The sequence below is a fragment of the Sturnira hondurensis genome, unplaced genomic scaffold (genome assembly GCF_014824575.4).
Source record: "Sturnira hondurensis isolate 20B ecotype Veracruz unplaced genomic scaffold, ASM1482457v3 Scaffold0025376, whole genome shotgun sequence".
Taxonomy (NCBI): domain Eukaryota; kingdom Metazoa; phylum Chordata; class Mammalia; order Chiroptera; family Phyllostomidae; genus Sturnira; species Sturnira hondurensis.
This window is the reverse complement of record NW_028098007.1, coordinates 718499-733143: the sequence shown is the minus strand read 5'-3', so window position 1 is coordinate 733143 and position 14645 is coordinate 718499. Positions and strand designations below refer to the sequence as shown.

The following is a 14645-nucleotide window of genomic DNA, read 5'->3' as shown; positions in this document are numbered from 1 at the left end:
CCATTTAGTAACAGGAGAGTAGTAGCGTCTATTCTGATGGTTACCTGGCTGCAGATCTCAGAGGCTCATGGTATATGAACAAGGCCAGCTAAGAAAGTTGCTGCTGAAGACTCATGTGGCTGACTCGAGGAAGAAGCCATTTCAAAGGGAGACTTTCATGCCCATCTGACTCTGTCTCACTTTCCTGGATAACCTGGGCTCATCTAACCACACCTTAACAGCTTTTTTATCAGTGAACTCCTCCTAGACTATTAATTGGCTCTTCTCTTTGGCATTAGCTAGTAAAGCTATGCCAAAATCCCAGGTGATGGAAGATGATATAAATTAAGATGAGCATGGCTTTTTAAAAAAAATTATTGAATTTATTGGGCTAATACTGTTTAATAAAATTATATAGGCTTCAGGTATGCAATTCTATAATATATCATCTGTTTGTGGCCCATCTGTTGGGGCCTCATTTGTGCCCCAGGTCAGAGCCTGAGTTAGCCCCCATTGGCTGCAGCTTGTTTGGAAAAATATACAGGTATACACTGTCTTTCTCTGGTGTTTTGGTGGTGGTTTGATTTTATTTGATGCCTAAAACATGCTGAGTATACCTGACTCCACTGGCCAAAGTGAAGAAGACCCAGAGAGTCCTGTTCTGAGGGAGGTCACCCTAGAAACCAGCAGGCTCAGGATTGGTCTCCTGGGCTGTAGGCCTTTTCAGGCCCTGGCAGAGAGGTCTTTTAAAGGCCAGGCTTCTTGTAGGAAGGTAGCCTAGCCACAGATACCATCATTGAGCTGAGGGTGTGGCTCACTCCAGGAATAAGGAAGGCTCTAGACCTCAGCACTCATTAAGGTGGGAGCATGTGGGTACTGGGGACAGTGGGAGGGCAGGGGTTCTGGGAAGGGCCATCTTTTTTCTCAAAAGTTCCATGGCACTAAAGTAACGCAATTGTTTCGTTCTTATTTAGTCCTGGACGGTCCCCAGTTTCCTTTGACAGTGAAATAATAATGATGAATCATGTATACAAAGAAAGATTCCCCAAGGTAAGATCCATTTTAAAGGAGATTGGTAATGTGTCTGAGGATGGCTGCCTACGCCAGCCCTAACAGGGAGACTAGAGTGAGGGGATGGAGTGCAGTCTCCAGAGATAATTAAGAAGAGCAGAAGGCACCAGAGGAGAGGAGGATGCAGGCACAAGGGCTTCCAGACTGCTGGGGAAGAGGAAGGCACAGGGGACTGTAAGTTAAGGAGTGTACTTGTAGGGCCTCTATTTCTTCGCTCCTCGGAGGGAGAGGGATCTAGAGGGAAATGTCAAGAAGCAATCCACTATGTATTAGTGGGAAAGAAAGAATTGGAGATCTCATTTCTCACCAAGTGCATCAGGACCTATGAGTCAGAGTTCCCCCAGAATGGGGTTTGCCCTCCAAGAGGGCAACCTTCGTTTGTGCACATTTCATAAGCAGCACCTCCTTGCTGGGCACAAAAGAGTGCACAGACAGATGTGCTTGGCTGGGAAGCTGGCCGGAAGGAGCAGTAATGTGGGCGACAGGTCTCAGGGCTGCCCACTGACAGCGGGGTTCGTGTTTTCAGGCAGGAAAATGCTCAGGGAGGAAAGTAGGACACTGTCCGGAGATACTTGAGAAATGATCTTCGCGACTCTGCAGTTTGGCCACCAACCTCCTTGTATGTGGAGCCAGGACCTTGCTTCCCACTTGTGTTTCTTTTTGAGCACCGTGTGCCTGTCACTCTGACCTGGCCTTCTAGTGATGGGCCGTTTCTGCTGAACACAGCCAGCTCTGTCCAACAGAGAGCCAGGGCACTGACGTGGGCGCCCCATCCATGACGGCAGGGAGAGGGAGTCCTCAGCCTCCTGCACCCCCTGTTCAGACGCCCCTGGGTCTTCCCATTGGTCTGTATCTGTATCTACCCCTGGGTCTGCCATGGGTGGTTCCCTGCCCCTCCAGAGAGTATCTTTTTTCTAGGCTCAGGTACAGCCTCCTGGACACACGTGGGTGGCAGAGTGCGAAGGTGTGAAGACTTTGGGCTTTCCCTCTTGACATACATAGTGAAGCAGCAGTAGGAGGAGCACAGGTTCTGGAACCAGACTGGCTGGATTCAAATCTGCTTTTACCATTCACTGGCTATATGGCCCTGGACAGAGTGTTTAACTTCTCTGAGCTTTACTTGCCTCACCTGTAATTTGGGATAATAAGAGTATTTGTCTCATGGAAGTTTGTGAAGATTAGCGAACACTAAGCTTTCCTAACTGTGCCCAGGACATAGTGAGCACTCAGTGAGTAGTAGCTGTTGTTTCTCTGCTGCCTGTGCCCTGTGGTCTGTGCTGACCAGCCGTGGAGAGGAAGAGCAGCAAAATGTACAGCTAGGACACCATTTTGTAATGCTATTCCTTTGTTAAGAAGTTTGGGGGCGTGTAGTGTTTAGAAATGCATCTCATACGTTTCCTCCTCCTGTTACATTCGGTGGTACGTCGCCGCTCTGCATCGCACGTTTGTGTTTCATGGGCATTATCTCCAAGTCCCTCATGTAAGATGGACTGTTTCATTAGAGATGGTGTGTTAGAATTCCTTCCAGTTTCCTCTCTCCTCCCCTACTCCTCTCCTGCTCCCTCTCCCTCTCTCCATCCCTCCACATGCATACCATATATATGTGTATATATGTGTGTGGTATATGTGTATACCTATGTACATGTTTACACACACACCCCTAAACACTTACTGGAAATCAGAAATCACCATCTGGTGGCAAAGGAAGAAAGACCAAGACCTAGATAGGCATCTAGGAGCATGTTAACTGATGTCTGTTTGTCATTTTGATGTGACTCTGCAGTTAGGTCCCCCAGAGGTCTCTGAGCCAGGCTCACTTTCTGCTCTGCTGGGAGTGCAGACCCGTGAGCAGGCAGGTACACACATTCGTCAACGTTCTCTGGACATCTGCTTGGCTCACTCAGATGGGTCCTGAGGTCAAGTGATAAATCAGACTTTCTCTGACTTGAAGGAGTTCCCAGTTCAGAAGGTTTGGAAGCTGTCAGTGTCCATTCACTAAGTTTACGCAGCTGAGAGGGCCAGTAGAAGCACAGAGGAAAGAAAACCCTGGTTTGCCTGACGGAATCAAAAACCTTCCCAGAGGAGAGATGATGCTTGCAATGAGATTAGAAGGACTCATAGGAGTTTGCTGGGTGAGAAAGTTACACATGGGACAGCATAAACAGACAGAGGCATGAAACAGCGTAATAAAGGAAGAGAACAACAAACACTTCAGTGTCCTGAGAGCAAAAGAGCAGGCCCAACAAGGCTGGGGGGCGTAGACAAGGCCAGGTGAGAGAGGGCCTCAATTACAATGTTTGAGTTGACCTGAGGGTGACCCTCTCAGATCTCCAATCATCAGATGCACCAAATAGAACATCAGGAAACCAGGGCTACAGAGCCCACCCTTAGCCTGTTACTGGGTCCTTCAGGCTTGGTTCCAGCTGAGCTAGAACTAGAAAGGAAGTCACCTTTCCTATTTTTATTCCCAGGCCACCGCACAAATGGAAGAGCGCCTAGCAGAGTTCGTTTCCTCCAACGCTCCAGACAGCGTGTTGCCCTTGGCAGATGGAGCCTTGAGCTTTATTCATCATCAAGTGATAGAGATGGCTCGAGACTGCCTGGATAAATCTCGGAGTGGCCTCATTACATCACAGTACTTCTACGAACTTCAAGAGAATCTAGAGAAACTTCTGCAAGATGTGAGTGTCCTTGTACTGGAACTCTGGTGAATTAGCCATGTGGTAGTGGATTGGTAGTCCTAAGCCAAGATTAGGGCATTAATGGTGTTCCCAGTCTTCTCAGCCTGCTTGCCACCTCCTTGCTGGTGTTTAAGGCCCACCCTGAAGTGTGGTACTGATGGACTTAGGTTCTTCTTCAGTCCCCACCGTCACTGAGGGAGCCTGTTTGGTGTCAGAAGAACTCAGTTCTGTGTGCCCTTTCTTCTTGTGATTCTAATTACTCTGCCCAAGGCACCAACTTGGTAGTGCTCATAAATATTTGCATAGGAGCTTTGTAACTCAAGCCATAAAGTGGCCCTCGTTGCTGTGGGCAGCTCTCTTCTAGTAGAAATACTGGTATAAGCACGGCTTTCAAACTGTTTTTCCTGAACCAAGGGAAGGCAGGCCCAAGGCCTGCACAATGGGTTTAACTGTTTGCTGACTTTCTACTTGCTTGGTAAGAAGTTATTTAATGAGGACTTAAGCTTGGAGAGACCTGATCCTCCCCAGGGTGAAGAGTCTCCGAGAGGCTGGAGGTAAAGTAACCCAGAGGTGGTGGAGACCAGACAGACACTGAGTTCGTAACCGCTGCTCCATGCTCGGGAGCTCGCCATCTTGTCTGCCTCTCCACTAAGGCAGGCAGGTGCCTTTCCACTGAGATCGAAGTTCTCCCAAATTATATCGTTAGTTCAGTTTCGGGGAGAGGAGACGTGCCTGTGCCCTCAGGGCTCTTCCTGTCTCTAGAGTATTTCCCAGTCCAGACCCCCATTACCTCCAGACCCATGACCTTGCTCCGGTGTAGTGCCCACTGAGCTGAGAACTGAGTGATAATGATCAAACAGGACTTCGGTGTATCAGTCTAGAAATTAGGAGCAGGGCATTTTTTTTTAATGTAGGAAATAGTTGAATCTAGAGAAAGGATGACTAAAGAGGATCATCATGATTATCACTGTCAAATATTGGGAAAGTTTTCATATATAATAGGTAGCAGATTGTTCTCTGTCCCCGAAAAGGTACACTAGCCCACTGAGCAAGAGTTACAGTGAGGAAGTTTTGATTTAATAGATGAGAAAGTACTTCCTTCTATGAAAAATTTTTTTCTGATTTCAAAAGAATACTTAAGTTTAAACCTTGTATAAATATGACCTTAGGAAGCTAAAGTCTCATGAAAATTATTGGCAGCTCATTGTTTCTGTTCAGAAATACCTGTCTAACAGCTCAGTAGTGGGTAGGAGTCGGGAATTTGCAGCATCAGGTGAAGGACCAACATCGTGATTGCCAAGGTTTCTTGTGCATCTCAGGCCGATCTGAAATGCTGTAGCCAGAGCGCTGCCCAAAACCTTCAGGCATTTTCCCAGACTCATTGCCCCCAGGGGCTGGGCTTTTGGTGCAGTAGGAAGACCACTGAAAATGGAGTTGGTGCATCCTCGGTTCCCGGGAATGCAGAGAAAGTTCTTTGCAGGTTCTAACTGGTGACTAGGGTTACAGAGCTATCAGCACATACTTACAGTAAAAATAACAGCTATCATTTGTTAAATGTACTGTGTGCTAGCCACTACACTGAATGCTGCATGAAATTATCTCACTTGTGTTTATTATAGTAAGTGTGATTGATGACTGCTGATTGAAGGTCAGTTCTGAGCACAGAGGAGGATGTGGTGGCGCTACGTGGAGGGTTCAGGAAAAGCCGAGTCTTGAGGAGTGAGTAGGAGTTTACTAGACCAAGGGAGCGGTGTGAACAACCTCTCAGAGGGGTAAAGGACCTTGGTACAGTCCAGGGACCACAGATAAAGTAGTGTGGCATGGCTGGAGTGAAGGATTCCTGCAGGGCAAAGCTGTAGATGAATGTGAAGCATTAGGCATGGGGTGGGGAGGCAGCAAAAGTTGAGGGGCCTTGTGAGAAGCTTAGAGTTTAACAGGAAGGCATGGGGAATCACTGAATGGATTTAAATTGAAATGGGGTGTTAAGATTTAGACTGAAAATAACAAAAAATGACTGTCATTTATAGGACACTTTATACATGCTAGACACTACATCATCTCATTTAATTTATCCATCTTAATCTTTAAACAACACTGTGAGGAAAATATTGTTCCCTAAATCTACAGATGAGGAGACCGAAGCTTTGAGGGTCTATGTCAGCCCAAGAAAACACATTTCTTAAGTAGCAGAGCTAGACCCCCAGACCAGGTTTGGCTTATCCCAGAGCTGAAGATCATACATTTTCAAACACTTAGTCAACAAACATTGACTGACATCTGCTTCCTAGGAGGCACCTTGCTAGGCTTAGCACTCGAGGGAAGAAAAGAAAGAAGACCCAGCCCCTCTCTTCACAAGGCCCTGCAGTGTGGCTGCAGAGACACAACCAATTGTAGACAACGTGATGGTACCATGTGGTGTGAGCAAACGGCTGGGGGAACATAGAAAAGGGAGCAGTTAGTTCTTGTTTTTCTTGTGTGCAGGGGAGGGGGTTGGGGGGACAGTGACTTAGATGAGGCTTCCCAGAGTTGATGTTTGGGATAAGTCTTAAAAGAATGAACAAGATTTCATCAAGTGCCCAGCCTCTCTCTTCATTTCATAGCCATTTTTTTTCCAAATGGTCCTCATTTGCTATTTCTTTCCTTACAAACTAGCCACTGCTCAGTCTTCTACCTCCTACATTCCCCTCTCACCATTCCATTAAAACCGTTTCAGGCAAAAGTCACCAAGGAATCAACTGGCCAATTGCCACATCCTGTGACCCTTTAGTCCCCATCTTTCTTCACCTCTCTGCAGAACTTTACACAATGAGTACTTCTCCTGAATCCCCCACCCCCAGTTGTCATGACACTGTCCTCTCCAGTCTGCTTTCTTGCTGCCCCTCCGCAAGTCCCTCCTCTGCGTGTCTGTTGAAATCTAATGTTCCAGAGCCTCATCCTGGGCACCCCGTCTCTGCGTTCTTTTCTTCACGTTCTCCCACTGCATGCTGAGAACCCCCACATGTGACTGCGCTCCTCCCTCTTCTCCTGAGCTCCAGATTCTTGTTCCCACCTGCTTGTTGGACTCCTCCATTTTGCCTTCCCAGATCAGTAGTATTCTTCAGTTACAAGTAATAGAAAGCCAACTCAATAGCTCAAGCAGGGAAAGGGAACTAACTATAAAAGGGGTGGGTCTTGGAGAACTAAAGACAGAAATGCAACCAGGCCTTACGAAGGGACCAGCACTAGAAACCAGAACCTCTGAAAGCCCAGAAAGCATTGATCCCCCTCTCTCGTCTCTTTTTCTCTGTGCTTCTATTTCTCTATCTCTGTGGTGAATATGGCCATCTCTTTTCACCCAAGAATAGGTTATATAGTCTGCCACACTAATAGTAACAGTTGTCTTTCCATCCGTTTTTAATCCCTAGGACAGTAATCCACGCTGGACAGCTGTTGGAGGTGGGAGGAAAGGTGATACCACACACACAAATGTGGCTCTTAGAAAGGAGAGCAGTTCCCATAGGAAAGAGGAAGGATTCTAGGCCAAGCAAATGCTCGAGAAAGTGCCTAGTACAAGCACTGCAAGTCCAAAACAGTTTGTTTTCACCTTCCTACTTTTTCTCTAAAACCAAATGCACAGTGTTCTCTACCTATCATCACCTAAACTGCTGATGTCCCTCTAAAGTTGTAGTTGCAGTTACCTTCTGTTCCTGCTCATCCACCCTCAGGTCTACTCAGTCCTCTGCCTCTGAGGTGGTAGATGGAGTGGCCCCAATCGGTCCATTTCGCTCCATTCTTACTGCCTGGATTTATGCCTTTTTCATCCGCGTTACTGAAACTGAACAACGTGGGTGCAGCTGCCTGTGGTGGCAAAAATCAAACTCGTGAGACAGGTTCTGGTGCAAAAGGAAAGAGGTTTATTCAGGTGCCAACTAGGAGAACAGTGGACTCCCATCCCAAAGCCCACCCTCTTCCTGCTCAAGCCCCTGGTTCCTACGAGGATAGGGAGGGGAGGGCTTTCTTTCTCTATCCAGTCATCCCACTAGCTCTTGGCGTACTCAGGCCTTATCTCTTCATCTCTCTAGCTCTTGGTGTTCTCAGTGCGAGAACCTCCCCATCCCATCCTGGCAATGGGGGAGATTCCCTGGTGCCCCTTATCTACAATAATATTATTGCAGGTTAATGGGTTTTCCAGCCTTCGGGCTTGCCCTCTTTAGTGTATCATCTACACCCCAGCCAGAGTGGTCTTTCTAAAACACCTATCTGGTCACTTGACTCTCCTGCTTGGAGGACTCTGTTCTCGTCTGTCTGGGGTGAAAATTGAACACTCAGAAAGGCTTCCCTAAGAGTTTCCCCGTAAGCTGGTGTCTGGAGGATAAATGAAACTTGTGGATGGAGGAGTAGGTAAAGCGATGTGTCTCTGTGACATTCCTTGGTGTCATGTAGGGCTCTAAAACTCCCGTGGTTCCCAGTGAACAGCCTGCTCCCTCTCAACAGCCCTATGGCCTGCTCAGAGTTCTTGGCTTTGCAGAGCTCTCCATACAACCAAGTGTTTCTTCCTGTAGTACAGCTTTGCCCAGCCCCATCCCGCTTAGCTCAGGCACATTGGACCAATGGATTGCTTAAGGAGCCTTTGTCTTTATAGGCTCATGAGCGCTCAGAGAGTTCAGAGGTGGCGTTTGTGATGCAGCTGGTGAAAAAGCTGATGATTGTCATTGCCCGCCCAGCTCGTCTCCTGGAATGCCTGGTGAGTGGACTTTGCTGAGGGTTGGGGGTGGGGGCTGGAGAGGTGGGAATGGGGCTATAGAGGCAGTACCGTTGTTTTCAGACCATAAGATGCACCTAGGTTTTAGAGGGGGAAAATTTTTTGAAGCAAAAAATGTGGTAAATTATTTAATAACATAAATAACATAATATCTCACCAATGTAAATGTAAAAAGAACTCAACAGCAGCATTATTCCTCCCAAATTTGGAACAACCATTATCCCGCCCAAATCTGGAGGGGCGGGGAATAGTGCGTCTTATAGTCCGGAAAATACAGTATTCTGCTGATGGCACCCACTGCCGCTTCTGCTGCTGAAGTCCTTATTTGACTACAGTATGCAAGCACCGGGGAGCCAACAAGTTCTTGTGAGAAAGCTGGGTGGTCCTGAGGGCTCTCCGCAGGGAGAGATACTAGTCCGGCCCATCCCACACTGAGCAGGTCCCTGGTGAGTGGGGGTCTGAGGGGTGAGGAGCAAGGCCAGTTTTGTTTGCACACGTTGAGTCCTTCATTTAATCATTCAGCAACGCTTTCCTGAGTGCCTTCATGCTAGACAGTGGAGAAACAGACTTACGTATAATTGAGTCCCTGATCCTAAGATGCTTCCTCTGTAGCGGAGTTAGGCTTAGTCTTTTAGTGCCTTAGGTCTAAGGCCTGAAGACATACAAATAATAGTTATGATACTGCAGGGAGTGTTGCAAGGGAGGTAAGCACAAGGTGCAGTGGGGACGTGGGGACGAAGTCCTCCAGTCCAACTTGGGATGGGTGGTCAGTGAAAGCTCCCTGGGGGGCATGGAGCTTATTCAGCAACGTGAAGGTAACTGAGTTTGTCAGGTAAGGGGCATGGAGCACATCACAGGCCAGGCTTGAAGAATTGGTGAGGGATAACCCTGGAAGGCAGTCCGTGACAAGCTCACAGAGAGTGCTGGGTGCCTGGCTTAGGAGTTTGCATTTATCCTTTAGGACAGAGGTGTCAAACTCATTTTCACTGGGGGCCACATCAGCCTCACGGTTGCTTTCAAAGGGCCAAACGTAACTTCAGCTCCTTAACTGTTAAAGAGTAAGTTACATTTAGACAGTCCTAAACTTATTTCAGCCTTTTGAAGGCAACCTCGAGGCTGGTGTGGTCCCTGGTGAAAATGAGTTCGACACCCCTACTTCAAAGCCACTTGAAGTAGGTAAGAAAGTGACAGATTTTCTTTTTTTAAGCTATTTGTTTGTTTGTTTGTTTGTTTGTTTAGATAGAAGGGAGAAAGAGAGGGACAGAAACATTGATGTGCAAGAGAGACATGGATTGGTTGCCTCTCACACACCCCCAACCGGAGGCCTAGCCCATGACGTCCTGACTGGGAATCGAACCAGCAGCCTTTCAGTTTGAAGGATGATGCCCAAACCATTGAGCCACACCCCACACCAGTCTCAGGGCCAGATTTACTTTTTTAAACCACATTTATAAAGGTGTGATTTACAAAAGTGTTACCAGAGTTTGGACCCAAGTGTGGCACTTCCTAGGCAGTTAGCACACGGGACCCCCATTGCACGTGCTCCATACAGACAAGGACTGCTGTGCTCGGATGCCCGTGGCTCTCCAGCTCCTAGCACACAGGAGGTGCTCAGTAAACACCTGAAGGCATGCCTGCACCACTGGGACTGCGAGTCGTAGTGCAGAGTGAGCCAGGGCTGCTCCTGTGGACTGTGTGTAAACATGCCTGACAGTGCCATCTGGCTGGTGGAAGGCCTTGGACCAGGGGAATGGGCTGAGCTTTTTTGAAATCAACAGCTCTAGTTCTTACTGCTGGGGAGACAGCTTATGCTCAGGATGTCCAGTCTGAAAGTATCCCTGTGAGACTGCTTTGTCCCTGTGCTCATGGCCCCTGAATCATGATGTTTCTAGGTGAAGGGGAGGGGTGTCTCAAAACAAAGGGACAGTCTTGTTCGTCCCGTGCTGGCTGTATGGCGTAAAATCAAGGAGGCCCTCCTCTGTGGTTCTCGTCACTGACTACCTTTCTCCCCTGGTACAGGAGTTTGACCCTGAAGAGTTCTACCACCTGTTAGAAGCAGCTGAGGGCCACGCCAAAGTGGGACAAGGGATTAAATGTGACATTCCCCGATACATCATTAGCCAGCTGGGCCTCACACGGGATCCCCTTGAGGGTAAGCATGCTACCCAGTGGCTGCAGAGAAGCCCAACAGCCAACAAGCTCTAACAGCAGGGAAAGCACTTGGAGAAGAGGCTTAGATTGGACGTGGACCTGGCACAGCCTCAGGGGCCTCAGGGCCATAGAAAGAACCCTGTGTTCTTTGTCATAAAACAGCCCCTCCTTCAAAATTGCTCATATCAGCCTGACATAGCCCAGCCTGGACTGCCTGGGGCTTAGCTGGACTGGATATAGAGCCAAAGGTCAAAGGAGGTTAACAACAAAAGGACCACAGTCACATTTGTAAAAATGCTCACTTCCTCTGCATGCCCACCTCTCCTGCTGGCGCCTTACAAGTCCTTGTATGTCTCTGGGGCAGCCCTAACTCTGTTTCAGAAGATGATCTCCATTCTCCGGGCCTTCACACCGAGCCCCTGCCTGAACTGTGGGCTTCCGCATCCCTGCTCCCTGCTCTCTCATCATCCTGTCTTCCCCGATTCCTGGCCCCATCCAGCAAAGCTGAGTCTTAGCCAGCAGGATGGGGACCCAGAGCCCAGTTTCAGGCCCTATTTTCTGGCAATTGTCCCAAGTTTGGGGGAAGCTTTATAGAATTTGCCAGGCCTTGTAATGGCTCTGGACTTCTAGAAATAGGAGTGGCCATGTAATCGGCAAACAAGTTCAAAAGCTGTGATCACACTGAGGAGGGGCGCAGGGCCAGATCTGCATCTGGTCTGCTGCAGAGCACCGGTGCCCACCCTGCACGCACCTGGCGTGTAATGAGTGGACTGCTGAGGTGCCTGACAGTGCCACGCACATCCTTCTCTGTGTCCTTGCTTTGTTTCTAGAAATGGCCCAGTTGAGCAGCTATGACAGTCCTGATACCCCAGAGACGGATGATTCGGTTGAGGTGAAGACCCTCTGCTCCCGCCCCAGTCCTGGAGCCTGGGCCCTGTGAAGCAAAGGGCCCTGCATTCTCTTGAATAGGACGCCTGAAGGAAGGGGGTGGGGGCATGCCTGAGAAGTCATTCAGCTCCGGGGGAGGACTGGGCAGGAGGCCGCAGCAGGGCCAAGAGCTGAGCTGATTCTGGGGCCACAGCTTCCCTAAACATAGGAGCCCTAAGAGGCATGCCTGCCTCTTGCCTTTTCCCTCATCTTCCAGGGCCGAGGGGCATCTCGGACATCTAAAAAGACACCCTGTGAAGAGGACTTCGAAACCATTAAGCTCATCAGCAATGGCGCCTATGGGTAAAGGCAGGGGTCAGGGTGTGGCCGGGACTGGAGTTAAGTCAGCCCTTGGGCTCTTCCTTCTAGAAGTATATGATGCCTCAGGATGGGCTCTCTCTTTCCCCAAAGCCTCCTGGAGGGGCAAGAGTTCAGTTTCCTCTAATAACTGAGCATTGTTCCTCTCCCAAGCTATCCTCACTCTTGTTGGTAGCACCCCTCCCACTGAGCTCTGGGGAAGGGTTGAGCTGTGTCCTCAGGACTTGGTATATCAGGAAATTGAAGAGCTCTGTAGGCATGGGCCCAGATCCTTCTTATCGATGAGCATAGCTCTGCTCCTTTGTTAGAGGTGGGAGTTTGGCCACCCAGGCTCTGAGTGGTGGAGAGCGCAGCCCAGGCTCTGAGGGTCCATGAAGGACTGAGTGGGCTGCGTTTCCCAGGGCTGTATTTCTGGTGCGGCACAAGTCCGCCCGGCAACGCTTCGCCATGAAGAAAATCAACAAGCAGAACCTGATCTTGCGGAACCAGATCCAGCAGGCCTTCGTGGAACGTGACATCCTGACTTTTGCCGAGAACCCCTTTGTGGTCAGCATGTTCTGCTCCTTTGAGACCAAGCGCCACCTCTGCATGGTGATGGAGTATGTTGAAGGTACTCGGAGAAAGGTGGCCTGGCGTGGACGTCAAGGCACACGCTGAGACTTAGCTTTGACCCGGGACCAATAGCTTGTTTAGGGGTAAAGTTTCAGGCCCCAGCTTCCCTGTCTCTGTGCCATTGGTTTCTGCCTTAGAGTCTTAGGCCATTTGGCTACAGTGAGCACAGAGCTCCCTGCCCCTCACAGGAAGAGGCTTCTGCAGCAGTAGCTACCTGGAGGCTGCAGGTGTCAAGTGCGATGTGAGGCACACTGGGACAGGACGTGTCAGCCTAGTGGCTGTATACTCCTGCGGCGCTGAGTCTGCACAGCCTCTGCTGCTGGCACCAGACAGGAACAAGAGAGGTGGCCTAGCCACAAAAGCCCAGGGTTGGACACTGGGAGGATTGCCTCTGGGCCCTCAGAAGACAGGAAAGCCATTGCCCTTGCTGATACTTGTGAAGGGACCACCCCCAGAGGCCACACAAAATGCTCACAGGATGGAACACAAGAGCATCGTGGGGCAGCTTGGCCAGTGGCCTGTCTTCTCCCCTTCTCAATGCCAGTACAGCTTCCAAAGATACTTTGCCTAAGTCTTGAAGTTGAAGCTGAACAACACTCCCCTTTTAATTTGTGGGGCATCCTGGGAGTTTACAGTGTTACTTCACTCAAAAAATAAAGGACAGCCATCAGAAAGGAAATAAATGAACAATGCTGATGTCTCGGCCAGATGTGTTTACAATATGCAGGATCCCACCCTAAAGTAACTTGGTCCTATCCCTACAAATCACGGACAGGCATGAAGGGGTTCCTCCCCTCTCTGGCCTGAACAATGGCCTAGACAGCCATTCGCCTACCTCCTGCTCCCCCTGAACATTCTGTCTCCCATCCATGGCGGCAACAGAGGGCCTAGAATCACAGTCCCTAACCCCAAGGTCTTCCATGATGCTGTCTCCTGTGCAGCCTTAGAGGCTGAAAGCCTGAGACCATCTAGAGCAGAGACTGGACCCTCATGGTGGCTTGCCCTTGTTGCAGGAGGAGACTGTGCCACTCTGCTGAAGAACATCGGGGCCCTGCCTGTGGACATGGCGCGTCTGTACTTTGCAGAAACTGTGCTAGCCCTGGAGTACTTACACAACTATGGCATCGTGCACCGGGACCTCAAGCCTGACAAGTATGCCCACTGTCTCAGCCCCTTGTTCCCAGTTCTTCCTTTTGGCTCTCTCCATAAGTGGAGGCAAACACAACACGTTTGAATCTGTGTCAGAATGGCTGCTGGAAAACAGTGCTCGTGTGGGTATCCATCCAGGCCCAGTACCCTCTCCCCTGACCACCCCAGATGCAAAGACCCTTGCCAGCAAGGTCCAGCAGGGGCACTGTAAGGCTTTGGGCCATGTGAGAGTTACTAAGGAGTACCACTCCAGAAACCAAGCAAGAACACAAGAATCAGCATATATAATAGATGGCTGAACAAGTGTTCTGATATTTACTGACACCGACTCTGTGCCAAGCATGTTATTGGGGCTATAAAATAGCCTCTGGTCTAGTGTGGGAGACAGAAATACATGTATTTGTACAGCCTGTTTCTCGGAAGGCGTTAGTCAGTTGGAAGAAGGTGGAGGAGCTTTCTGAAGCTGAGGAGCGGGTTTGCAAAGGCACATAGGTGTGGCCCATTCAGGAACTACAAAGGGTACAGTGCGGCTGAAGCTGAGATCGGTCTGTTGGAGTAGTAAGAGGTAAGGCTACTTAAAGCCTTATAAGTAGGCTAGATTATCAAGGGCCTTTTTGTTAAGTTTGAATTTTATTTTAAAGGGTCCTAAAGGTCTTTGAAATGTTTATGAACCAAAGGTATGATAGAATGACACACTCAGATTTTGTTTTAATTTAGGGAGATCACTTTGCCAGCAGAAAGAGGGAGAGACCACTGCAGTGGGCAAGGCCAGAACAAGGCCTGCACTGGAACAGAGTCAAGATGGAGAAGAAAGCGGGTAGTGGGGAGTAGGGAAGTGGTGAGGTGGGGATGGCAATGCAGAGAGAAGCAAGAGAGGAGTCTGCGATTTCTTCCAGATTTCTAGCTTGGGACTGACGCATGGTGATGAGCCTCTGTAGAGGAAAGTGGCTTTGTCATTAGACAGACCTGAGTTCAGATGACCACTCGTTAACTTGAGCTGGAGTCTGTGAATTAAG

At 49.1% G+C, this 14645-nt stretch overlaps 1 protein-coding gene across 11 annotated transcripts in view; it reads left to right on the top strand.

The window, feature by feature from the left end:
- MAST2 (microtubule associated serine/threonine kinase 2) overlaps positions 1–14645 on the top strand; it is a 162462-nt gene that overhangs the window by 139358 nt on the left and 8459 nt on the right. For all 11 annotated transcript variants that reach the window (XM_037039521.1, XM_037039519.1, XM_037039522.1 and 8 more), the window contains 8 exons: positions 954–1029; positions 3522–3731; positions 8353–8454; positions 10492–10624; positions 11454–11515; positions 11768–11853; positions 12270–12478; positions 13494–13632. In XM_037039521.1, coding sequence (XP_036895416.1) covers positions 954–1029; positions 3522–3731; positions 8353–8454; positions 10492–10624; positions 11454–11515; positions 11768–11853; positions 12270–12478; positions 13494–13632 — 1017 coding nt within the window. The remainder of the gene's footprint in view (positions 1–953; positions 1030–3521; positions 3732–8352; positions 8455–10491; positions 10625–11453; positions 11516–11767; positions 11854–12269; positions 12479–13493; positions 13633–14645) is intronic.